At 47.5% G+C, this 27,558-nt stretch overlaps 1 protein-coding gene across 2 annotated transcripts in view; it reads right to left on the reverse strand.

Annotated features, from left to right (window-relative positions):
- TSG101 (tumor susceptibility gene 101) overlaps positions 1–27,558 on the reverse strand; it is a 106,336-nt gene that overhangs the window by 32,442 nt on the left and 46,336 nt on the right. The window contains exons 7-9 of one of the 2 annotated variants that reach the window (XM_065454781.2): positions 15,531–15,703; positions 8,997–9,131; positions 4,834–4,926 (exon numbers count right to left, since the gene is read on the reverse strand). In XM_065454781.2, the coding sequence (XP_065310853.1) occupies positions 4,834–4,926; positions 8,997–9,131; positions 15,531–15,703 (401 nt within the window). The remainder of the gene's footprint in view (positions 1–4,833; positions 4,927–8,996; positions 9,132–15,530; positions 15,704–27,558) is intronic. The other variant, XM_065454782.2, reaches the window with a different exon arrangement.

Genomic DNA, 27,558 nt, shown 5'->3' on the forward strand with positions numbered 1-27,558 from the left:
GCACTCTTGCAACATTTCTGTCTGTCTGTCTGTCTGTCTGTCTGTCTGCGTGCGTGTGTGTAATCAGGCCCTTGGGGAGAGGTATCATTCTTCTCCTGTGCAGCCTTATGACTTCATTAACTATAGTGCAACATAGATATGATGGACAAGAACGAAGTGAACACACAGAGCGCTTCGTTCTTGTCTGTTGGCTATCTGTTGCACTTTAGTTAATAATGAATACACACAAACTTATCCAGTTTTCAGTTATTATGTCGGGCTTATAAGCCCGCTTTTGTCCTGGAATATCTGTAAGGCTATGTATCCTGTAATTTAATTTCTGGCCATGTGCTTACAAGTCATGTGTCAATCTCCTGATTTTCCTAACAATCTTGTGTGATGTGCAGGCCCAGACAGTTTCTGGTGAATCCATGCAGGGTGTTGTGCAGGGTGCTGCTTTGATTGCTTTCAGTTCAGCTTTTCTAGGTGTAGGGTGACCTGGAATGGTACTCACTTATATGGGGTTTAGTTTTACGTAGTGTCATGCTACTGTTACACTGCTATTGCCACATCAGTGTACTGTGTGCTTGATGTTTGCTTGCGTAATCATGATTAGCAACCTCCTCTGTGTGTTTGGCAGTAGCATAGTCTCCTGGCCTAAATGTCTGCCCCCATATTTCACGGTATGGGCCTGTTGTGTTTCAAGTTCAGGTGCTCCCGAGGTTGTTTCTGAAGGGAGGGGTAGTCGTCCTTGCATCTCATATGCTAGCTGGCATAGTATCTTGGGACCAGGTTCTGAGCTCTTGAGGCAAAGAATTTGTGCTGCAGGCTGCAACTCTACTCTGTCTAGGCGCTCGTTCGTTTGCTCTTTCTCATAGAGGTCTTCAAGCATGGTAAAGCCTGAAATACCTGTAACCCGATACCTGTATTCAATGAGTTGTCTTTTTTGTGTGCTGCTGGTAATTCACACCGTACAATACCTTGGACACAAGCACAGCACAGCATCTGCAATTTTCCATAGTATCCGCTCGACCCCCCCCCCCCCCCTATGATTTTGAGATTATTCCTTTCACCAGATGCGGAAGTTGCGTCCAGGCACTGCATAATTGTTTCACCCCCGTGCTGGCTCTGCCGTCATGGGCTTACACTAGCTGAGGATTTGTGGATGTTGACTTGCGGGCATATTTGTCCAGCTATGTGGATCACAATGTGCAATCTGGGGTACTTCTTGATTCTAGTCTTTCTTTTTTTCCGACGTTGATATGAGCTGACTTATCAGAAAGCGAGAGGCCAGACTGGCCAAGAAAGTCTGCAGTGTTGTCGAGGGCTTGTTGCATCATTCTTGATTTCTGTATAAGATAGCTTTCCCATAGACTGTAATACACCATAGGCTGTAGTGTTTCTTGTAGTATGCCTGTGTTGTTGGAGTGGGTGGGCCAAATGTACCTCCAACTCTCACCCGGAATTTTCTGTTTTTCAGAAAGTTACTGTTCAAGTGCTCTACCAGAAATGTTTTTGCTCATCGTTCCTCTTATTAGAGTAGCATTAGGTACTGATGTTAAAGGCCTCTTCACTCTCTTCATTCTTTCATAAGTGGTATTACACAATGTCCTGCAATAAAGTTTCTGCTGCTTATGGCCCACTCATATCTACCAGAAGGGACAACTCTTGAAAAAGGTTTTCTTTGTGCTATGTGTGCGACGCAGTATGAGCATTCATGCCTTGACATTTATACATCTGTAGAACCAGCTTCCTGACAGAGTACTGGCTATACCTAATTATGCTTATTTGTGCAGTGCTGTTGAACAATACATATTGATGCAATGAATGTTTGCACACTCGAATTATCACGAAAGATGGTTCTTTTACAATTCTGCCCTTTGCTTTCTATTGTTAGATTGTGTTAGATTTGTGTTTATTGTTATTGTGTTAGATTTTGCATAAGCATGCCCCCCTATGCAATAGTATTTTGAAGTTTAAGGGTTCAATAAAAGGTGGTGAACTAAACCTAAGTGCAAGAGCTTTCTTTTACCTATGACTCCCATCAAAATGCGACTTCCGTGGCTGGCATATCAACCCCTCGCCTTGTGTGTTAGCAGCAGAATGCTATAGTTACAGTGGCAGGTGAATAAATTGAAGAACAATATTTTTGTCTATACATTTTTTTTCTTGCCTGTATGTAATTAAAATTTAGAATAAGTTTGCCATTGCAAAAAAGCCCAGTTTGTGGTCCTTTATTGAATAAACCACATATTGTGTATAGTTGAAATGCAGAAATTTGTTCTAAAATCCTCGGGTGATATATGTTCTTGCAAGTGGCATGGTATTTCATTACTTATAAAGATAGTAATCGCAGCGGATATCGTTATATGGGCTTACACACTAATATATGTGATCACAAACTTATTAGAAACTTACTAGAAACATGTAAGGCATATGAATGTTTCTGCACACTTGATCAGCTGTGAACGTGCAAGAACTGCTTGTACTGGCTGACTTCACTGCACAGTTTTGATTTACTTTTCTTCAGCATGTCGTTTTATACTGTTTTATCCCCACAAGAACAGGCCGTTTGCCTGCTTTTCGCATTGTTGCACGAGTTCTACATAATTGTGCAGGAGGGTACGTTGTCACTGTACCACTATAGAAAGCAATTTACTTAATCTACTAGCTGTACAGTTAATTACCTTGCAGAGCAAGTGTTCATACAGATGCAGTAAGGATACAAAGTCCGCAACATAGTCAATGTTTATTGGTTTCTGTGCAAGAAAAAGAAATTCTCCAGAGAAGAGGTGGAACTTAACGTGCATGTAATATTTTATTCAAGCCACGGATTTAATGCTATCGTAGCAAATTCATTACGATAGCCTACACTTTTGCTCTGTCAAATTTAATAAGAGGTATTTCAAGAGGCATTGGGAAATTCACTCTTGAAAACCGACAAGAAAATGCAACTGAACGGTACTGCGTTCAGCACAATGTTGAAAGTTCGGGTATTTTGCTGTCTTGTCATTTGCCCTTACCGAGGTTGAAATAATTCAAGCTTCTCTGTAAGTGCGATTTTTGCATGCTACTGAAGGAAAGACAATTGTGAAGACCTCGTCGTCTGGTGGGGATCGAACACGTCCTAGTACTGACAACTCGCAAAGGTGTACGAAACAAACGTGTAAATGCACTTCATTTGCTATGTAGCTTGTCAAGAAACGCATAGAAACGGGAGAACGGAATCTGCAGGACCAGTTTTTTATTCTCCCTTCCCGTACGTACCGAATTTGGCAATCCACGTCTCCGGCACTGCACTTGTGCGAGACGCCATTTCCCAAAACAAACCAGCAAAATAGCTCTGCGATAGCTCTTCGCGCAATTTCGACAGAAAATCGCAGCGATCGCTGCGACGGTGCGACTGTGCGACCAACCCGTTGGGCGCAGCCGAAAATCGGCGGGTCGGCACTGCGACTGCAATTTTCATAGCAAACGACGGAAATCGCACTTCCGGTGCGACGAGAATTGCATCATGTGAAACAGGCTTTAGGGTGCGTTTTCGGGCAAATCGTTTTGATACGGTGTAGATTGGGCATTATAGAGGCGGAAACAAGTAGTTCCCAAAAATCGACTTTTTTCACGATTTTCGGTTTTTGAGACTCGTGTCCCCCTTAAGGATTGCAGGAGTCGGCTTTTAAGCTTTATTTGCCACAATCAGCTTCCGTCCTTGGGACGACTAGTCTTTGGTGACCCTGCACCGAAGGATGTTACACGAATGACTGAGTAGATGTTTAGAAGCATGATCCCTACAAATGGTAAGCCTTCCCCCGTAGATACCGTATTCGCACTTTTTTTGTCAGAAAAATTGATGCAAATTCAGGGGTGCGATCATTACGCAAATTAAATTTCCCGCGAAAAAATAATTTTTTTTTTTTCGTACCGCGTTTGCTGCGGGATGCGAGATTGCGGGTGCGGGACACCAAAACAAAAATGGCGGCTCGCAGAGCAAGCCGAACGCGCCGAACGCGATTACTTTTGCTTCTCGTGAGTACATTACGTGCATTGAAACAGTTTCTTCCGTATCAGTGATGAATAATATCGTTAATATCGGCAAGTTTGCGGCAATAACGTAGCCATGTCCACTTTGAGGGGACAGAAACAGGTGGGCGTGCTTAGCTGCCAGTGACATAGAAATGCATGGCCGACATGCTGCGGAAACTGCGGCATCTGTCTTCACTACTATCCTAATACGGCACGTTTCCGCTAAAGGTGCGCGAATATCTTAGCTGTGTTACAAGCGTCGGCATATGAATAGGGCACACTTTTAACGTATCAGTGTAAACGCCACGTTTACACTGATAAGTCAGTCTCCAAGCTGGAGACTGACATTTCCGCTCGCGATTTGTTGCGTGCTCACGAGTGCAGATGAAAAGGATCGAAATGCGCCTTTATTGTTTTTGTTGACATCAACCATTATAAAGCCAACCCATAATAAAGGCAAGTTTGGTTGTACCTCATTTTGTCATGGAAGTGCGGAAAGTGATGACAGTAATGAAATGAGGCATCTACTTAAGAATGTTTGGTGCGTGCAGGCCGCTTGGCTTGTCTTGAAGAGTCGTTCGCATAGCATTCGACAGATGGTAAGCACAATCATTATTAGCTAGACTTAGCACACGACATATCGCTGCGGCAAGTTCGGGGTGCGATCATTACGCGAGTGCGATCATTATGCGAGTAAATACGGTATTAACAGTGCTGCACAAGTTATTGGCATCTTAGTGCTCATGTACAACATAGTATGGGCATTATGAATTTTGCAATATGAAGCTTGACCCCTCAACTGCATCTCTGATGGCCGAGCATGGCACCCACCTGTTCTCTGTCCATGCGGTTGATCATGTCATCCAGCTTCGTCTTGCCCTGCGTCAGCTCATCGTGAGTGCGCTTCAGCACGTCCATCTCCGCCTGCAGCACAACGCGCCAAAAGTTCTGCTTTGCCATCAGCATGTACACTGCCAGACCTCTGCAAGTGGCCTCCAAGAGACCAACTTCACCCCGTGCACAGCAGGCCTGCCGGTGCCATGATGGCAGTAGTCCATTCACTTTCTAATAGACCACCAGTTGCATCCACCATTCATCATGTGATGTGCTCAACTCCATTTCTTCCTTAATACATTCTCAATTAGAATGTCTCAGTATAGAGGAACCTCCATGCAAAATTTCATGTTTGTCATTAGAGTTGAAGAGTAATGAAAAACTTGCAGATCTAGCCAACTTTTATACTGAAGCTGACAAAAAAAAGGGGGGGGGGGGCAGCTATTACCACTCGCCAAAAGTGACACATGACTTAGACTGCAGCTTTTAAGCATGACCTCCGAAATAAGGCAGAGCCCATGGCTGCTCGCGTACTCGTGAAAAATCTCAGAGGCAACATGCTTGGACTTATAGCTGCAAAACTGAGCATTTCGTAGGATAAAAACAGTTTTTTCCTCAACGACAACATTTTAAGCTAGTTTTCTTTCTGCAGGTGCCCCATGATATGTAGATAAGAAAAATAGCAGACATGAAAAATTGATTTGTAAGTGATATTTTGGTCTCCGAGACGGGTCCCCCTCTTAAATACAAGTCCAAGCTGGAGACCAAGCAGAAAAAATAAAGAACAAAAAATAATAATAACAAATAAAGCTGCTGAAGATTGCTGGATCCTGCCCACGCAGCAAGCCAGAACATACAGGGGTGGTCAATGCCAGCGATGGTGCCTGGCTTGAGTCGTCAGGCACAATGGGTGGCAACTTCCAAACCGTGAAGTTCCAGGATTGCAACAACAACAACAACAACAACAACAACAAACTCTTTTATTATTTCTATAAAACCTAATACAGTCAACGACTGAATTTTCGGATGCCCAAATTTTTGGACATGCCTGATATTTCAAACGTCTTCGCGGCACCGCCACGAGCCCCATAGAATCAATGTAAAGTGAAACCTCGTTATAACGAACAGTTAAAAATTCGGAAATTAGTTCGCTATATCCATAATTCGTAATATAAAATTTCGTAAAAAATACATGCAAGAGGAGCAAAATTCAATCAGAGAAGGCACAGCAACTCGAACGATGCTTACTTGGGTCACGTTCATTTATTTACGCACAAAAAACTGCGTTATCGCGGCCTGCTTCTTTGTGTTGATCGCATACCGTATCACGCCCTGTTCCACAGTTTGCAAACACTCAACAAGGGCAAACCCACTGCCCTCAATAGCACTGCACGTTGAATGATCTCGAGCATCGTCTTTAACGTCAGTGCCACTCTTTTTTTCACATTCATCGCCATCACAGCACTACACACACCCGCGCACCGCACTCGACACGACCACCGAAAGAGCCTCCACACAACGCTACGACGGCCACGCCACTGCTAACACTAAAACGGAAAAGCAACATTCGATCACGCCGCTGCTGAAGCGGTGCTGTCAGCGGTTGTGAGATGCGGACGATTTCTTTGGCTGTCAACTCTCGATGACGACGTGGCATCTGTGGAGCTGTCAGCGCCTGCGAGGTAGTCCTGAACGTTTGCTGCGCCGCACAACACAGCTGTAGTGCAACGAAGCCTGCCGCCTACTAGTAAAGGGAGGTAGGGCTTGGCGTCGCGAAGTTCGTTATATCAGTTTTATGCCAAACCGCGTTCGCTAAAGGAAGTTAAAAATACATGTGTTTGACAAAAATATTTCGGAAGAGTTCGATATATTCAATAATTCGTTATATGCGTGTTCGTTATATCGAGGTTTGACTGTATAAGGACATCTGAAGTTTCGGACGCTCAAACCCCCCGCCGTCCAATTTTCCGGACTTTTTGACGCGACGGAAGGTCCTTTGGCTCCTCGCGCAGCGCCCTTGCGTAGGAAATCGACTTGCAGCTGAAGCATATCACCACTTTGAACCACAACTAGCCAAATTTAGCCGTCGCACACCGACTTGGTCTGGCCACGCTGGCTATGTTAATCGCCGCAAATGGCCGCACTTCCGCTTCCGGCGGAGTTTCTGGAGCGGCGCTATTTCGTTTGTTTGGGCAAGCCACGCTTTGGCTAGCGTGGTGTGTGGTTGTGCTGTTGTGTCAAGTGTGCTCTGGTGCTCTGCGACGCTAGGCCTAGGTGCTTCGACGCTTCTCAGCGAACTCCAGTGTTCGCAACTTGAGGATTTCGCTTGCCTTCGATGGCCCCCACTCCCGTCTTCGTCATCCTCGCCTATGGCATCGAAGCGCGGAAAGCAGTACCGTACTCATGGAAATAACTTTTGAACAGTTTGTTGACGCTGACAACGAGCTCAACTTTTGCGCAGAACTGACTGACGAGGGAATAGTCTGTCAGGTTGTGGGGGATTCAGAAGACTCCGATGTTGAAAATGAGGAGCCAATGCCTGCGCGGCCTACAAACGCCAAGTTGACGCGAGCACTGTTGACTTTTTCATCGGTGTACAGTGCTGACATGACCCTTGCTCAGATCGAGGCGAATATGATCGCATGCAACTGGAACGCCGTCCAAACAACAATCAACAAGTTCTTCAAGCCACTGCAGCAATAACACTGGCTGCCCGACGATGCACATGTACATAATAAACCGGCAGTCGGCTACATACAGAGTTCTTTTAACGCCTCTTTTTATAGCACCTTCATTGATGCTTTGGCAGGGTTTCGGAACATTGGTACTTCGCCCTTTACCTCTAGATCTGAGAAAAAAAGAAAAAAGGTGCGGTTTTTTGTATGCATTCATTTTTTCGGACTGCCTGAATTTTCGGACGTTTTTACGTTCCCTAGAGGGTCCGAAAAATCGGTCGTTGACTGTACATTCATCAGGCCTGCCAACGCCACATTGGGCTTGACTGCATGCAGAAAGCCTACAGTTGGGTAGAACTTTAGAAAAAAAGGGAGGCCCCGGCCAGATGACTGAAGTGCAACAGCCAACTGTCTCCGCGACTAAAACAGCCCTGCTAAAAAAAACCGTGCTTCAAAAATGCGTAATTCTCGGTATAAATAAAGACTTTTTCGTTTTGATCACTGGTTTGGTAGAGTTCCCGTGATTAGAATGCTATAGCACATGCCCGATCGTGAAAGAAAAATAACCCTGTGCATTCTGCAACACCATTCTTTGTCTTAGCTTTGTTGCAAGGGAGAGAAGAAAAAAGAGCAGCTCTGCATGGCTTTTGTGCTGGTTTACATGTACACGCCACATTCACTACTTGTTTTTTGAGCTTCAAATGAATCAGTTGCTATTTAACAATTACTTGGAAAAAAACACTGCATTTATCAAAAGCGTTACAAACCGGGGGTGAGAAGACGATCGAGGCAGGAAAGGTACAACATTGCTTCATTCATCATATTAAATAAATACTCTTGGTTTTAAATGGCATAAAATTTGTATACTATTGGTTTTTATGTTTTTACAAGCTTATTTTTAAGAATGTGATTGTTTTTTTTTCGTTCCTTCTCAATTGCATTTTGTTCTTATTTTCCTTTTTACGACGACACAATACAACATACCTGCAGCTATCAGTAAGCACCAGACTTTGGCAAACTTTCCTCGTCGTAGCTTCCCTTTGGAGCAAAACAAAACACCATGGACCAAACATGCAGCATGTTTGTTTCTAGCGGTGCGCCGCCGTGGGACTCTGTTTGTGGATGAAGCGTAGCGCAGTGTCAGCGATGCTCGCTGCAATCCTTCGTCGCAGGATTACCACTCAGAATAAACTCATGCGACACAAATGGTGCATCATAAGCAATAATATTTCAAGCATGATAGACCACCACAAACAGTTTGGGAATTCACTCTGACAAGGGGCAGACACACACGACTGATGCGACTCAAGCTAGTTCGAAGTGCGTGCGTCCATCTTCTCCAGCCGTCCGGCTCGTGACGTCAGTCTAGAGTGCTCAGTGCGAGAGAGCTCAGTGCTCACCTTTTGCCAATTGTTATGTCTCTGCTGTTTGCACCATTGTGCCGACTAGCTTTGTATTGGTTCTGAACGACATGGAAGCCCTGACCTGAGCTCCAGAGAGGGCCTCCTTGAGACGGGCCTTCACCTTCTCCTCGACGGCCGTGAGCAGAGAGGCCCGGATGTGCTCCTGGGTGATGGTGCCGGTCTGGGAGACACTGGCTGCACCAACAGACGTGCTTGTCTGCAGCATCAAAAAGGAATATCTGTTGTCAGAAAGTGCATCGACCCAAGGTGACAGCGTACAACCAAGCGTTGGGAAAATTGGATCATTGCATTTACTGTGTTTAAATGGCACGACAGACAACAGACACGAGAGCATGGGACTGAACAACAGAGTTTGATCTGAGTTGGTTGGTAAATGACCACTGCAGTTGTGAGTTCCACGAAGTACTGTATGGTCAGGTAAAAATTATTGTTCATCATCATCATCAGCCGGGTCACGCCCACTGCAGGGCAAAGGCCTCTCCCATACTTCTCCAACTACCCCGGTCATGTACTAATTGTGGCCATGTTGTCCCTGCAAACTTCTTAATTTCATCCGCCCACCTAACTTTCTGCCGCCCTTTGCTACGCTTCCCTTCCCTTGGAATCCATTCCGTGACTCTTAATGACCATCGGTTATCTTCCCTCCTCATTACGCGTCCTGTCCATGCCCATTTCTTTTTCTTGATTTCAACTAAGATATCATTATCTCGCGTTTGTTCCCTCACCCAATCTGCCCTTTTCTTATCCCTTAACGTTATACCTATCATTCTTCTTTCCATAGCTCGTTGTGTCGTCCTCAATTTAAGTAGAACCCTTTTCGTAAGCCTCCAGGTTTCTGCCCCGTACGTGAGTACTGGTAAGACACAGCTGTTATAAACTTTTCTCTTGAGGGATAATGGCAATCAGCTGTTCATGATCTGAGAATGCATGCCAAACGCACCCCAGCCCATTCTCATTCTTCTGATTGTTTCAGTCTCATGATCCGGATCCGCAGTCACTACCTGTCCTAAGTAGATGTATTCCCTTACCACTTCCAGTGCCTCACTACCTATCGTAAACTGCTGTTCTCTTCCGAGACTGTTAAACATTACTTTAGTTTTCTGCAGATTAATTTTTAGACCCACCCTTCGGCTTTGCCTCTCCAGGTCAGTGAGCATGCATTGCAGTTGGTCTCCTGAGTTACTAAGCAAGGCAATATCATCATTGTTAAAAATTATTGTTAGGACGCTGCTATGGTCAATGACCTCCTCCGTTCCTAACAGTAAATGTCTACCGTAGCATACAGCCAAACATTATGGACAGGACGGGTCCACATTATTTCTTTTGCCAGTGCCCAGTTTACTGCACCACAATTACAGTGGAACCACGATTATACAACTTTCTTGGGAGCACGAAAAAGCATTATAAAATGCGGGCGTCGTAAAATCCGAACATAAATTATGCCTATAAATATACTACTTATTTCGGACGACAGATTTAGGAGAAACTTCAATGTAAACTACTATCATACCCTGCAGGGTTTGGAAACCCAAATTACCAAAAAAGTAAATGCGATAACAATTGATGCTACAGTACAGGTACCAATCCTGTTTTATTCAAACGAACCTTTACGGCACTCCACTGCCCACTGCTGCGATTTCCACCAGCCGGCGTGAACTTTAAAAAAAGTCGGTAAGTTTCTCTTGGATCTTGTTTGATCCGTGAACCAAGAGCTTTTGCTCAAGTTGGGCAACGTCCAAAAGGAGGTTCTCTGCGGCGTCACATGAACAGATTAAGTTCCGTATGCCGTCTATGTGCCGTAGCACCTCGGCGAATGTGGTAGGCACAGGCACAGCATCTGTGGCGTCGTCATTGTCCTCGTCCAATCTCGCAGCGGTGTCGGCACTAGGCAAAGCCTCCTCCATGGTGTCATCCAGCAACACCTCGCCGCAGATCGCAACGTTGTCGTCGAAACGATCTGTTGCAGGGAAACTGGAAGGAGGGAAATGATTCCCCAAAGTGACGAGCGGCGACGCCACCGAGAAGAGAGGGAGAAAGTGATTGTGGAGCAGGCGCTATTTCAGCACAGCGGGTGTCGCAAGCGGCTGGTGGGGGGGACAGAAACGCTTCCCCAATGCGATGAGAGGCGACGCCACCGAGAAGAGAGGTAGAAAGTGATTGTGGAGAAGAAAAGGCAAGTTATATGATGTCCCGCGCTTTGCGAGGGTCTTCGTATAACGCGGACCAGACGTAAAATTGCGTGGGATAACCAGGGTTTTTAATGCATTGCTTCTATGGGGACTTCGCTGGGACAGCGTTAATCCGTCGTAAAAGCCGGGTCGTCGCAAAACCAGGGGATGTATAACCGGGGTTCCACTGTATATTTCAAAATGTGCAATAACTATGCCCAACAATGTTTCTAATAAAGGTATCATACTGCCTCCTGTCTGTCCTGTTCATAAATGAGGGTATGCGACTACTTGAATATTTGATTTCGAATTTAATAGGTGAGTGATGAATAATTCGATTCGCAAATTGAATATCTAATGTTCAATTTTTCAAATATGGATACTTTGGTGAGTGACCCGGCCGTGTTCGGTTCCCCGACGCGTGCTGCGTTTCTACTGCATGCAATCTTTACTGGTATAAGGTTCGACCACGTTGATCAGACCGATCGAAAAGATTAACACTCCACAAACAGGGGGAACAACAAAAGCAGCGCTTGTGGAAAGCATGGATGTATGTGTGAAGACTCAGCCAATTAGCTACCGGAAGGCAAGCCGATTGTCATGGATACGCATGGTCAGTGTTCACGCAAGCAGATTCGCGCAGTTGGGAGCTTTCTACCCACATTCGAGCGCACAGACCAACCTGGCACACATGCTCACGGTAGTTGCCGGCTGGTCAACCATGGACCCGAACACTGCTTCAATGGCCATCAATATAACCTAAGACGCGTGATCTTCAAACCGATCACTGATGAGCCACCGGCGCGAACGCGGGAGCAACAAGCTTTCCATGACAGTTTTCTGGCTGCCATCACACATCAGCCGGCAGCAAATTTTTGTCACGGCCATACCATTGGCTACACTGTTTAGCCCGTTAGGCCTAATGAGAGCTTCGTTGTCAGGTGTTGGTGACTAAAGTTACGATTATTGAATCAATGCAAATCTATTCACAGCGGTCGCACAACCCTCAGAAAGCTGACCAACCACCTCGCCAATGAAAGCAAGTGCACGGAATGACCGTTACATGTTCACAGCCACCCCCTTTGGTAAATATGGTGGCCACTGGCACAGTCGATACTGCAGCGCTGATGACCACACGGAGCTGTGCTAAGTGACACGATGCGCATTCCCCGCTTTTGTCTATCGTGCAGATTGGCCAGATTCATTCTTTCTCGCTACTTCTATAACATAACTATTTCAGCCTTAAAATCCCGGTTGTGTCTTCCCTCACTTGTCTTTATTTATTTTTTAGGTTCTTCCATTCACAGCCTACAGGTTACCAAATCCCAGCCCATCGCTTCTACCGCCACAGGCATCCTACCTAATGCTGTGTATCCACCACGCGCCCATTCCACTACGTATCAACGTTCTTTTTCTCTACACAAAGCCCGTCGATGGAATACCCTTCCTCTCGACATGACCCACATCACTGCATTTCTCGTTTCAAAGCTGCCATTAAATACCATCTTTCAAGTCACACTTGACATAAAAATTGTAACAGCGCCAACCCATGCATCCACAAAGTAACGAGGACGAGACACAAGTGTCTTTGTGGATGCATGGGTTGGCGCTGTTACAATTTTTATGCCAAGTATGCACCAACTCACCCAGAAAGAAGTTTTAATCAAGTCACACTACCTAACCTGACATGCCGTTTTTCAATATGTGCCCACTCCTCATGTAATGTCCCGTTTAGGGACCTTTGGGGTGTAATAAATAAATAAATAATGAGTAGACAATTACCACAGAAACCACCTGGCACATACAGTGTGGTCCACTACTAAATTGAAAACTCAGTTGGCAATTAGGATGAATTTGTCATTTCTTCAGCTTCCAAGGGGAAAAAAGCATTAAATTATATTTGACAGACATATTCCATCGATAGAAAACACTTTCCAGACCTTCGTATATGAACTGAGTTGTTATCAGTGCTGGCATACTAACTAGGTGTCGCAGCTTGGCTTATTGTTAGTCGCTAAGTTTGCAGCCCACAACACAACAAGCATGAACCATGGCGCTCGCAGTAAGAAAGATTGAGACCAACACTGGCCGTGGAGCTGTTGTCAACACGGAGCAAGCTGTAACACAAGCAGACGACACTTGCTGTGTGCCGGAAGTCTCGAGTGTAGTGATAAATTGTCCTTGTGCGTTCTTTTTCCGTTGCTTTCTTTTTTTAATAGAAACAAATGAACTAAGATTCCAAATATTATGAACATTTGTTCACCACAAGGTTGGAAAAATTATTGATTACGTGCCCTGGGCAGCCAATCGGATAGCTTGCCCTACTGCTATCATATGATCACTTGGCGTTGCCGACTGAGGGGTGGTTGAAAACTCACCCTAGTGGGTTGGTGCAATGGGTAGTGATGTAGATTTTTAAAACCTTATAATAAATTACAAGCTTTACGTGGAGCACCTAAGACACATCAATTAATGATCAGAAGAGCCTACCATAACGACTGAATACATTTGTACAATATCGTCAAAATCGTTTCAGGGTCCCTTTAAGACATAATAGGTTTTGTGAATTTTATAAGATATGGGCAAAAAACAAATAATGGTAGTTGATCTATGAATTGAACCATTAAAAGCCAACTGCAACAAAATTTCACTTGGGCTAAATTGACTTGGCGTATACTCTCAAAGTTTTCTAGGCAAAGCCGCAGGGCTGGTATTCGTCTAATTTTGTTATTAGCAGCTATTAAATAGCACCTATGTAGATGACGCATCCACCTGGCAGCAAAGCGGTAGCGATGCGTTTGTGGCGAAAATCGAAAGACAATGCGCAGCAGTTGATCTCTCAGTTGCACCTAGGCAGCCAGGCGCATTGCTCACTCATCATTTGCGAGTTGACGCGCCCCTCTCGGTGTGCGTTCTCCCTGTTGCGCTTGTGACCTGAGTTGGTGCAAGAATGCCGATGCGTTGCATGGCCGCCGGGTGCTCGAGTACATACTTGAGCACAAGCAATGGTTCTGCAGTACACGACGCTGAGTAGAGGAAGGCCGAACACATCTTTCCTGTTCTAGCTTTCATAGCAAAAGCGAGCAGTGCGACACAGCAGGCAAGTGGGACGCACATCAGCCATAGCACACAAAGCATGTAAATTGCAGTCCAGGAAGCTGCACAAGCTGCATCTCAACAGCACACTTACAGATCAAGATCTGCTTGGCAAAGGCTTTTTTGGTGTGACTATAAGTACTATATGCTGCGATGGCGCATGAAAACCAAAGGTAATGTTGAAAGGTAAGTTTTATCTAAGGTCCAAGGGTGACATTCTCCAGTGATCATTTCTGGTAGCACATCATCTTCCAAGATATTTTGTGCATATCTACATCAGATGCGTCGAAGTAGACGAACGAAATCTTTTCTGACATAGCACCAGAAACGAGCAGGAACTGCATGCTGCATTTGTCACAAAGGAGGCTGAGACATGGCGGCAAGCCATGTAGGAACGCAATGCTGCCACAGCAAAATGGGTGAATATTTATCACAGCCACAGTCCGCCCTGTCGGTACGCGAGTTTATGCACACTTAGCACCGAGCCTCTCTAGCCTGGCCGTGTCAAGCCAGAGCTACTTATCATCCTTCACTAGAGATGGCAGTAGATGCCTGATCAGTAGACGAGCCTGGCGCTTCCAGTGTGCCAGGCAGCAGCCGGTGAAGTCTGACACGTCATGCCGGAGACGTTAAAATCGCTAAAATTTTACCCTGCTCTTTACACGTGACCCGCAGCAGCGTGGCAATCAGCTGTTGACTTAGTGCTGGCGGACAAGTGCTCGGTGAGCGCGCGCTTCTTTGTTTGCTGAAGGTGCCAACGCAACACACTCGCTTCAGTGAACCCGAACAGCATGCTGCTGGTCAGCCAAGCTAGCGTTTCATGCACCCTGTTCCTACTGCTCCGGCGGGCGATAGGACATGTTCTATTCCTGCGGCACGTGTGGCTCGTGTGCGTGTTAAGCTGGACCACACTGCACCTTTAGCTCGGCCACCCCAATGCGCTCTTCTTTGCGCAGAGGCAGAACGCATCGACACCCTGCTGTTGAACGTAGACAACCAGATAGAGGAAACCGGCTCAAGTCGGAGAATACTTCAAATTAAGAAAAAATCGTGGGTGCACTACGGCATTGTCACAGCGCACGAAGCAGTTAACAAAGTAAACTAACCCTGTGGCTAGCATAGGTACGGGACCTGTTCGCTGACACACCGAAACGGAGTACAAGCAAGGAAAGCAGACAGCATGCACGCTGGTTCTCTACATTCTCCACTGTACGTCACTTCCACCATACAATAATGGCGGCACTTCTTTTGTTTCAGTTTTGGTATGAAAAACGTGGATTTTTACAAGCTATTTGCGACTATAGCCTGCTCACTATAGCGTGCTCACTTACAGTGCTGGCTGGTGGGTATGGGTATCCTGTGTTGGCTGTGGTGGGGCCCGACGTTGGGTAGGGTGGGTACGGTGCTGCGCCAGATGCCACCGGGGGGAAGATGGGGTACGTGGGCATACCGCCTCCGCCCACCGTGTTCGCCGAGGCTGATGCAGTGCCACTGGCTGGTGCTGCTGGGCAGTAAACAACAGAAAAAAAGAGCTGTCATTTGTGCACCCTCAATCAGGGTGCACAAATGCCATACAGCTAAGACCAGCTGCAACATGACCGCTTGCAGTGCAGGGCCTGATATGATGAGGGGCTTTCCAGACCCCTATTTACGCTCCCACAGAGCTCAACGTACTGCTTATGGTGCTGCTGTGTTAGAAAAAAATGCCAGTCATAATGTGGCAACAAGAAAATGCCACAGACAGGCCAGGCAGCGAAAGGGAGGGCAATGAAGGCAGTGTGCAGGAGCAGGACGTGCAGAGGGAACAAGCAAAAAAGCGGGAAAAGAGAGAATACCACCACTGGCGATAATTTTCAATGGAAGCGAATAGCTGAACGCTTCAAGAAAGCTTTCCGCTTTATTAAAGGAATGGGAGGTTTGATGGTGTATATTTGTTGCAGAGACTATTTAGGTAGGGCTTGTTGTTTTACTGCATAATGCCAGAGAGAACAGAGCCATTATTTGTAGTGGTAGTATAGGTAGACAGCGTGTGTGTGCCATTAATGGTCGGCATTTGCCAATGAACACATCCCGCAACTTCGTTGCACGAGTTCGTTTAAATTATGCCACAGGACATAACTCTACAATAAAAAGAAAGAAAAAAATTTTTTCATATACTTAGAACTAGCGTATTCACCCCAGCGGTGAAAGCAATCAAACCCTTACCACAAAAATGGCCAAAAGAGTAAAAAAGGAAAAAAAGTCATCCGCTGTATTAAGGGAAGAGTGGGCCAGCCATGGTGGCAGAACACTGCACAAGTCCTGTGATATGAGTCGCTTTGCATAAGTGGAAGCAATATAGGTAGCCATGCTGTGGACATGCGGATGCTGCGTAGGCAATTGAGAAAAAAAAACTGCATTTCTGCTCCTGTTCGCCGAGATCATGCACGGTCAATCTTGTGGGGTACGCTAAACACGCTAAACGTGTGCAAGGCCATTCTTTGGCTTTTCAGTTTGTGCGTACAGAGTAAATGCTTAGAGCGCAGCTCTTAGGCACCCATTCCTGTGTTGAGCGTCGGCGTCCTCGACTTGACCGAGCCAACGAGCACCGTGAAGGATGAAAGAGCAAATGCGAAGTGCAGCTGGGGGTGAAATAACACATCACTGCTGATTTGAGACTGCTCCTGTTCATAACCCTCCCCACAGAAAAAAAAATTCCCCACAGAAAAAAAAATTTTCCACAGTTTATGCAAGTTTTAGTGCTGACAGACACAAAGACAAGAAGGGGCAAAGAACACATGAAGCACTACTTTGAGTAGTGCTTCATATGTTTATGTTCATATGCCTATGAAAAATTTCACTACGAATAACCAACTTGCCTAAATCACTATACTGGCTAGGCAAGTAATGTATTTTCCAGTCCATATGTCGTACTTTTGTATAAGTCGCACCCCCCACAACAGGGTAGTTTTTCTGGAAAAAACAAAGCTTACATAAGTTGCATTGGTGTATAAGACACACCTGTTCATTTAGTAAGTGATTTAAAAAGGTACGGTGATAGTTCACTACGTGAATGCTGGTCACATGCAAAGCGTATTGGTGCCATTCCTACTGAATTGCGATAGCAATGATATGGACACTCCAGGTGCATTTCTGCTGTTATGGTCCATATAAAGTCCAAGGGCGATAACACTGTTCCCGTGCGCCGTATGCTGCATGTGTGACTGAAAGCATGTAATGGTGAGCCAAATCGTGCACAAGGGAAGAAAGCCGAAAGGCAGCACGGGAGGGAAGGGGGGTGGCTTGTACTCTGGTAGCAACTGCGTAGTTTGTGCAGTGGTGCGTGCTGTATCTTGAAAGCGATCTATGAGATGCGATGACTTCAGAGCTGGTCGACTCGTGGCGGTCGGCCTGTCGCCGCTTGCATTGCGGCTCCATCCTTATTGCACAGCGCTTGGCCACTCAACCACGAGAAGAACCCGATACCTCTATCGTGTGCACACAACCTGTAGCAACTGCTAGAGGAGGCCAAACCAGCATTCTTCGTGTGGCAATAGCGTCCAATCCGATTTTGAAGACAGTTCTTTCCGAAAAAACAACAACATATAAGTCGCACCATTATATCAGACGCACCGATGAATAATTCAGAAGAAAAAAAAAAAGAATGTAACTTATAAACATGAAAATACAGTAATTGCACTGATGTCGCAGTGGTAAATGACCTTTTGGCATGAATGTTGGTGCAGTGTCAAAAGTACACCTATACATCATATGGTTTCAATTTTAACTGCAATAGCCATCAAATATAGCAGAATTTTGCGAACTTAAACCGCACCAGAGACGAGATGCCGTGGTAGAAAAAGACGGGATGAACTCTGACCGTGTTATTCCTGTCTTCTACCTCGGTGTCTAATGCCTGGCGCAATTTAAGTTCACAAAATACATACCTTACCAACTAACCTCCCAACACACTCTCCCTAAGTATAGCAGAGCTGGCTTTATGCATATCAATGCGGCGATCCAGGTTGACAAGTGTTTAATCAGTTTAACTAGAAAACTAGCAAAGCGGCTTTCATGCTTCTTTCGCGCAGGCTTTTTTTCCACTATGATGTCGTTTTGGAACAGGATGGCACAAAGAACCACTCTGGGCTCAATTGGCAGAGCTGCTCCACCACTGACATTATTATGTCGCTAGACCCAATACAAGAAAGTCCTCGACATGTGTTATGCGAAACTTTCATCCATGCTGTGATGTTTGCTACTTGACTCAGTGAGAGGCCCAAATCAGAAGACTTGAAGGAGGTGGCTCTGATAGCTAGACAAAGCTGCAAATGGCGTTTCTGACACTACAAAGAGCTGTGCTGGCTGTGACAATGACATGAAAAATTGCATGCATAGCTGACACCAGGGAAACAATAACACACAGCTTTAGTGTAGCTTATAGCACCAAACGCAAGGAGTTAGCGTTGCACGCCTCACACTGTGCATACATTGTACGTAACCGGGGCTGGGGTTCTTACGATGTAAGCTATTTTTGGAACTTGCAAGGGGAGCCTTACGCAGGGCGCCCATTGAAGTGAGAGCCGGCCTCTCTGGATCCATCGAGCCATCAGCCTGTACTGCTTGGCTCATTCGTTTCTCACTAATGCTCATACTTGCTTTAGACTTGTGCAATGACGCTTCGAGAGCGGCACACTGGTGCCAAACGGGCGCCGTTTTCAAGACGTGCTCTTGATTGGCGGCCGAGTAGATTTAATGAGACAGTTTGCCCGTGTCTGCTGCGGCCACATCGAGATGTCGCCAAAGCCAGTATATAGTTTTTCATTCATTCATTCACCCGTTTCAAAGGATATGGCCACAAGTCAAGCCAAGATGTGTCACGGTTTCCGCTGCAAAACAAAGTGAAGCACGGTCGATGCTTTGGGCATGATGCGTGTGTGCTTCACAAACGAAGATGACATCAACTTCCTAGGTGTTCGTCTTAGGGGGGGACGCGGCAATTGAAGTGGTCAACATGGTCCAAATTTTCTATTTTCCTATTTATTTCTTTTTCATGATCCCCGGACCTTTTTTTACCTCGTGGTGAAATATTATAACAAAATACGTGGTAGAAATCGAGAAAACAGCACTCTCCTAGAGCACTGTCATCAAAAATTGCGAAAAAAATCGGGCTTCGGAAGGCATTGTCGCACTGCGGATAGCTTGACCATCCAATCACACAGCCCTGCCATCTTGGTATCATCGTAAAGAGGAGAGATCAGAACTCAAGATAGCTGCAGAGCCATATTTTTCCACCGAAAAATAAAACCAGCAAACATGAGCGAAAAAGAGGTAAAAGCGGCATCGATCGTGATTGGGCGCAGTAGTCATGTGAGGAACATGGAGTGCTCCTATTGGCTGTTGTACATTTTAATTGCCCGTGAAACACACTCACGCCCATTGGCGCAACAGTACCTTGCACATTCCGTTCATTGTGTTTGACCATCGTGGCAGCCAAACTACCCTAATGGGCGTGTTCCGTGATGAGCCCCAAAGGAAGCAAGTTCCGAATGGCCCACGCATATGGAAAACGACGAAAGGCGTGGAACAGAAGGCGAAACTACCCGCAGAAGCGGATGCCGCTGCCCGTGTCGATGAGGTGCGACCGGCGCACGTCGGTGATCAGGAAAGCGCGTCTGCGTGCAGTGTTGACGACGTGACCCCGTGCGCTAGTGACGACGTGACCGTAGGCCGGGTTGACGGCGCAATCGCGTGTTGTGGTGATGACACGACCATGGGCTGTGTTGACGACGTGACTGTGGGCTGTGTTGACGATGCGACCGCGTGCGCTGGTGACAACATGACCATGGGCTGTGGTGAGGACGCACCCGCGTGTGGTGGTGAAGGCACACCTGCGTGTGGTCATGACGGCAGTGCGACATTGGTGTGAGCAGATGTCACATCAAATATTCAGCTCCAATTCTAACGAATGAAGAGATTGTGAAACGAACGGAGACAAGAGTGGATGTTTTGAATGCGCTATCATCTAACTCTGCAACAAAGAGGAAATTTCAGCTTTTGAAAGAAGGAGAATGTGCCGACAACGTGGTTCCCAAGTCATCATTTTTCATTGTATATACAGCACTCTTAAATGAGCTGCTCTCTGCAGCAAGCTGCAATCAGTGCGGGAAAACACCAATTCGTGTTGAAACTCGGCCATGTCTTGGGATTGCGACTAAAATGGAACTGCTGTGTGACGACTGTGGGGTGATAAGCAAAAGGTGGTCATCCCCAAGATGTGCTGGCACTCAAAAGATCAACCCTTTTGAAGTGAACGTTCGTGCACTGAGAGCTGTGCAGTCAGTCGGCAAAAAGCAAGCCACACTGAAGGACATTTTCTCCCACATGGACATTTCCCATCGAGGACTGCAAGGCTGCACCGTAGGCACAGTCACCCTGCCACTGCCTCAGCAGCCATGACAATAGTGCCACGTGCCTTTTGGGCTTTGCATCTGTGCCGGTGGCATCCGAATGACGGATGTTAACGCGTGTGAGCACTCGCACGAACCTATAGCGATAGCCTCGTATCTACGATGGGCCCATCGTATCAGGCAGGGCAACTCGCGCTATCTCTCGCGATAGTTCTACGCACGTTACTTCACAGCCTTTAAATACTGCCCGCAGATAGGGGATGCTCAATCTTTGTCGATTGCTGTCCATGCTTGCACATGTTCACCTCAATAAATGGTTGTCTTGCTGTGCGCTCGTCTTCTCTAATTAACGGTGTGTACCACCACTCGTGACAACTGGTGGAGGTGCTGGGTATGTCCAGCGCTCGTTCAGGCACTCGCGACACCAGTCTGCATCAGCCAGAAGAAGACGACCCACGAAGAAGTCGCCGGAATCTTGGGCTCTCCCCTGAGTACGGCTTCCTACCAGAGAAGACACGCCCTGCAAAACAGGCCACGACAGTCAAGATGAGCGAGACCATCACTCCTACAGCCGTCGTGTTGCAGCAGCCACGGGAGCCACCGACATTCTGTGGAACCCCCTGTGATGATCCTGAAGACTGGCTCGAACAGCTCGAGCGCGTGGCGAGCTACAACAAGTGGGACGACGACGCGAAGCTGCAGCACGTTTACTTCGCGCTGGAGGAGTCTGCACGTACGTGGTTCATCAACCAAGAGTCGCAGCTCAGGACATGGGAAAACTTCAAGCGAAGCCTTCTTGTTACATTTACAAGTGTCCTTCGCAAGGAAAGAGCCGAGCGACAACTTCAAACACGTCTCCAGCTGCTCAACGAAAGTGTGGCCGTCTTCATGGAAGAAATGAAGAATCTTTTTGGTCAGGCAGACCCAGAAATGCCGGAAGAAAAGAAGCTTGGTTTTCTTATCAGAGGAGTGAAAGAAGAGCTTTTCGCTGGGCTTATGCGGAACCCACCAAAAACAGTCGCTGAATTTTTAAGTGAAGCCGCAGCCATGGAAAAAACCCTCGACGTTCGAAGAAGACAGTATGGACGCCCTGCTCTGGTCCGTGGTGCGTCTCCCACGGAGTTCGACACCATGAGCATGAGCAACCTTCAAGGCACAATAAAGGCTGTAGTACAAGAGGAACTTCGTAAAATGTTCCCTAGCTCCAGTCTTCAAGTCACAGCGCTCAGCGACGTTATCAGACAAGAAGTCCAGCAGGCACTGGGAACAGGGCCACTAGTTCAGCTGCACCAAGCACCCGAATATACCTTTCGAACACCTCAGGTTATGTCGTATGCCGCAGCGGTGCAAAGACAAGTGCGGCCGACCAGATCGGCGTACTCGCCGTTGCAACGCTCACGACCAAATGACTGCCCGCTTAGAGTCGAACAGGCAACCCCGAGAAAGTCCGACGTCTAGAGGACTACCGACCAGCGTCATTATGCTTCCACTGCGGCAAGCCCGGCCATGTATACCGTCGCTGCTTCTACAGGAACCTCGACATCCGTGGGTTCCCTATCGGGGCTCCACGTCCGCAACCTGGCCAAAGGCCACTTGAGATTGAACACTACCTACAAAGGCAGAATTCGTCAACAAGCCGCTACAGGTCGCCGTCACCCTCATCCCGCCGTTCTACTTCTCCCCGTCCTAGCTATGCGGAAGCAGCGCGGGGAAGGTCCCCCAGCCATGGCTTGGGAAACTGAGGACGGCAACCGGTGGAGGCACGGTTGCGGCCAGTCGCATTGCTGAAAACCCTCCCCCGCCGCAACATTCCAGTGATGAAACTACGCCTGCTCCGCCCGAACAAAATGTGTCAACGACGCGACAATATAATGTTCATGCCAGCGACGAGACCAAGTGATGCGTGAATAGCAAATATCGGCAAAGCCACAGCACCGCACCCCGACGCATGTGCAATAGCAAAACAAAATCCACGGACCTAGCAGTGAAGATAGACAATTGGGATGTGTTTGCACTGGTTGACACCGGTGCTGACTTCTCCGTCGTAAGCGCAGTGTTCGCCACTCAATTAAGGAACGTTCTTACTGCTTGGGAGGGCCCACAGATACGAACAGCAGGTGGTCACATAGTGACGCCAAAGGGAAGATGTACGGCTTGTGTAGCGGTGCGAGGACACACGTACCCTACCGTTTTCATTGTCCTAGAGCAGTGCTCCCGTGATGTCATTCTGGGCGTAGATTTCCTTTCGGCAAACAGTGCGGTCATTAATCTACAGGCACAGACCATAAGTCTTTCACCAGAGAACGCCATCGCGTACGATTAAAGTCCTGCATTATCTGCTTCACTTGCGATTCTCGATGAACATATCACGTTGCCACCCCGGTCGAGTACTCTGATCGCAGTGGGCACCAACAACGGCAGATTGGTCGAAGCGAACCCAAGTTTGCTGTATGAGCGGGGGCTGTCAGTAGCAAGAGGGATCGTCTGCCTGGTCGAAGGAACAGCCAATATACTGATAACGAATTTCTGCTTGGAATACCGTCATCTAGCTAAAGGAACCACGGTGGCGCTCTTCGAGACTATTCCCGACATAAGCAACGTCCTCACGGTCGAAAACGAACTCGCACCTCGACCTCCTGACATTTCATTCGATATAAACCCTGCTCTGCCGCAAGCGAGACAAGAATGGCTGCAGAAACTGCTTCATACCTACCAGGATTGCTTCGCTATATCGTCCAAGATTCGCCAGACGACGCTTACAAAGCATCGGATAATAACAGATGAATGTACACGGCCTATTCACCAGTCACCGTACCACGTGTCCATGAAAGAATGGGAAGCAATCAGGAAACAGATTAAAGAAATGCTGCACGACGACGTCATCGAACCCTCTCAAAGTCCCTGGGCTTCCCCCATCGTGCTCGTGAAAAAAAGAGACAACACCCTAAGATTCTGTGTCGATTATCGCCGACTCAACAAGGTCACGAGAATGGACGTCTACCCGCTCCCTCGAATTGACGACGCCTTGGATCGCCTTTGCAATGCAAGATACTTCTCGTCCATGGACCTAAAGACCGGCTATTGGCAGGTAGAGGTTGACGAAAGGGATCGCGAAAAGACTGCGTTCATTACACCAGATGGCTTATACCAGTTCAAGGTCATGCCATTTGGGCTGTGTACTGGCCCTGCAACCTTCCAAAGGGTAATGGACACCGTGTTGGCTGGACTTAAATGGCAGACTTGTCTGGTATATCTTGATGATGTGATAGTATTCGCTTCTACCTTCGACGAACACCTTAGCAGGCTAGAGGTGGTACTGCATGCTATCAAGTCTTCCGGACTTACACTTACGCTGAAGCCTGAAAAATGTCGCTTCGCCTACGCACAGCTGAAATTCCTGGGCCACGTTGCGAACTCTGCAGGCGTCTTACCTGACCCAGAGAAGACAGCTGCTGTGCGACACTTCCCACCGCCCCGTGACAAGAAAGGCGTCAGAAGGTTTCTCGGACTTTGCGCCTACTACAGACGTTTTGTTAAAGACTTCTTGCATATTGCAGAGCCTCTGACACACCTGACAAAAGAGGACGTCCCGTTTGTATGGCATGTACCATAAGAGGGAGCGTTTCGAAAGCTCCAGCGCCGTCTCCAATCGCCATCCATTTTGGCGCACTTCGACGACAAGGCGGACACTGGAATCCACACACCGACGCCAGCAGTTACAGCCTCAGCGCCGTTCTTGTTCAGAGACAGAACGGACGAGAACACGTCATCGCCTGTGCCAGTCGTTCTTTATCGAAGGCCGAGTCAAACTATTCCACAACGGAAAAAGAATGCCTGGCAATAGTGTGGGCAACATCAAAATTTCGCCCATATGCATACAGCTGACCTTTTACGGTTGTTACCGATCCCATGCTTTATGCTGGTTAGCAAACCTGAAGGACCCGTCCGGACGCCTTGCAAGATGGGGTTTGCGGCTGCAGAAGTTCGATATCTCCATAGTCTACGAGAACGGAAGAAAGCATTCAGATGCAGACTGTCTGTCCCAAGCCGCCGTCGAGCGACCACCACCGTGTACAGACGACGACTCAACTTTTCTGGGCATGGTTACCGCCTCTGATTTCGCCACGCAACAGCGGGCCGACCCTGAACTTAGTGGCCTCATTGAGTACCTTGAAGGACGAAGTGACAGGGTACCACAAATCTTCAAGCGCAGTGTGTCCGCATTCTGCTTGAGAAATGGTGTTCTAGCCAAAAAGAACTTCGATCCTACGAAGAAGGCCTACCTTCTTGTTGTACCATCGTCGCTACGTCCAGAAATTTTGCTGGCGTCTCATGATGAAGCAACATCCGGACACCTTGGCTCTGCACGAACACTCGCGCGGATTCGAGAATGTTATTACTGGCCGCGTATAGACAAGAAGGGCACCGAGAGCGGCGCTGCAGCGCCGGCGTTGAGAGCGCCGCATGCGGAGCAAAATTCTATTAGCGGGTGGTACCCCTCTCCCATCTCTCGTTCGCGCTGCCTTGATTGCCTCCTGCACTGCGCGTGTTTGGGCACGTTTCGCGCCGTGCGCGGTGTGTGCGCGTGGACATTTTCTTCGAAGGGCGGTGTACAGTCTGTTTCACATTTAGGGGAAAACTCGAAGCGCATGGCATCGCGATGCGGCGAGCGCTTGAGTCAGGCGGCGGCAGCAGCTCGCGCAGATGCTCGAGGGGGGGATCTTGAACGGCGTCGTCTGCTACGGCGGCGCGCGCTGGCCGCATTGTCGAGAAATGTTCTACTGTCAGGTGCAGGGCACCGATCACATCGTTACTGCGTGAAATGAGCCGGTATTCTTTGCTAAGCGTTGCGTGACGCCCACTGATACGCCTCGAATGTAAGTTTATCGCTGCATGGCAGTCATAGACGATGTACTGGTTCCATACATTCTTGACGGCCCGTTTCTAGAAGGCGACTATATATTCTAATGCGATAGGACGCCGATCCACACTGCTCGTGCTGTGCAAGAACTGCTAGAAGAGTGCGCAGTCACTCTCTTGGAGCGGCCGCCTCAATCCCCGGGCGCCAACATCATTTAAAATGTCTGGGGCTCGTTGAAAGTATCGCTGGCGCAACATCCCCTCTATCAGTCGCCCGAGGATAGGCTTCGATCCACCATCGTCAGCGACTGAGACGTGCAGCGAATGAACACATCCCTGATCAAGTCATTCTACACTTCACTGCCTTCCAGGATGAGCGCTGTCATCGCTGCCGCTGGGGACATGACGAGATACTAACTGAAGTTCCGAGCGTGACGTGTCCAATTCCCCACCGGCGGGCAGGGTCTGTCTGGTGCAGCGAATGGTTGTCGAGAAAAATCCCTTCCAGCTCATTGTCTGAACCTAAAACTTTCATTTAATCGTGTCCGTTTGTTTCACCGTGTTCGACTCCCATTGTTGAGTGCTTTGTTTTCCTTTCGAGTCAAACAAAGACTGAGCACGTTGCGCGCACATCTTGGTGCGTTTTGTCGCTGCTCATTACGGTAGCACACACAGTGAAGAAATATACGTGCACACGCTCAGTACTCCGGCCTTTCGAAAGAACAAATTAACCATGTTGTCAAAAGAAGTTTGTGGAACTCCATTATCGCCAATGAAGGATCAGAGTGTGGCGACGCACAACGCTTAGTAAAGAATATCAGCTCAGTTCCCGCAGAACCGATGAAATCGGTGCACTGTCCCTGACAGTTCCACGCTTCACGAAAATGCGGCCAGCGCGCGCCGTCGTAGCAGACGACGCAGATCACGACACTGCCCCTCAAGCGTGCGCGCCTGCTCGAGCTGCTGCCGCCGCACGACTCCATTGCTTGCCGCATCGCGACGCAATACGTTCCGAGTTTTCCCCTTAGTGTGAAACAAACTGCATACGCTATATTTGCTTTAAGAAGATCGGTACGCTTGACGATTATTTTTATGGCTGCAATGCGGCGAAAGGGCAGCGTCTGCTTAACCATGTAAGGGACGCTGAGCAGGTAATTGGAAACGACATCGTATGTGCCACCGGAAAAATCGTCAGCACATACGATGCGGCACATACATACGGCACCTACGAGCTAAAGTCATTTTTGCAGTTTCTCACATTATGTTTGCTACAAATCCGTGTTGTCTCTGATGGCGACAACGGGCTTCTATCGACACTGTGCGGAAATAAACAAGATATATCGCTGCATAGCACAAGTACGACATGCGCACACAACTTTAACTAGTACGTCCCCTACAATATGGAATAGAGGCAGCAATGTAGACAGCTTGGTCATTTTTTAACAGTACTCAAGAGACGGAAGTTGAAAGTATTATTAATCATTCCTGCTTCAGCAATGCCGGTGCTACCAAGACGCGGGTGTGTATCGTCCAGTAACCCGATCGATCGGTGCAGTGGTGAAGCGGGAATGAACTCCGGTCATGTTCAATGCATCATGCACATATTCAATTTCTCAGCACGCGTGAACTTCGGCCACTGCTAGCGCATACAACAGACGTGGTTTCCATTCTTAGACAGCGCACACACAAACGAAACACGAGAAAGAAGACAGGACAAGCGCTCGTTGAACTTAAAGTTTTTATATGAATAAAAGAATTATGTACCGAGTAATTATTAATTTCACGTAGGTTACATATAGAAACCGTCATACACTCAGGAGTGATCAATGAACGAGCTCGCTTCGTTTGCCAGATGTTTACTTCGCTCGGCGCACCGCAGTAATCCATGTCTGTCGTCTGCTTCTTTCGTACCATTTTCTTGTGAATCGGCAGAATTTCATTGGTGGCATCAACCTTTTCGTGTTTACATTGCTGTCGTGACAGTTAACAACACAATAATAATTTCCGGTCATCCGAAGAGGTGCTGTCACAAACAAGAGACGTTTCGCGCGCAGCGCGAACTGAACGCGGGCGCGACCGTGAAGGGAAGCGGCGACGGAAACCTACACCC

Source organism: Dermacentor albipictus, unplaced genomic scaffold (genome assembly GCF_038994185.2).
Source record: "Dermacentor albipictus isolate Rhodes 1998 colony unplaced genomic scaffold, USDA_Dalb.pri_finalv2 scaffold_16, whole genome shotgun sequence".
Lineage (NCBI taxonomy): Eukaryota > Metazoa > Arthropoda > Arachnida > Ixodida > Ixodidae > Dermacentor > Dermacentor albipictus.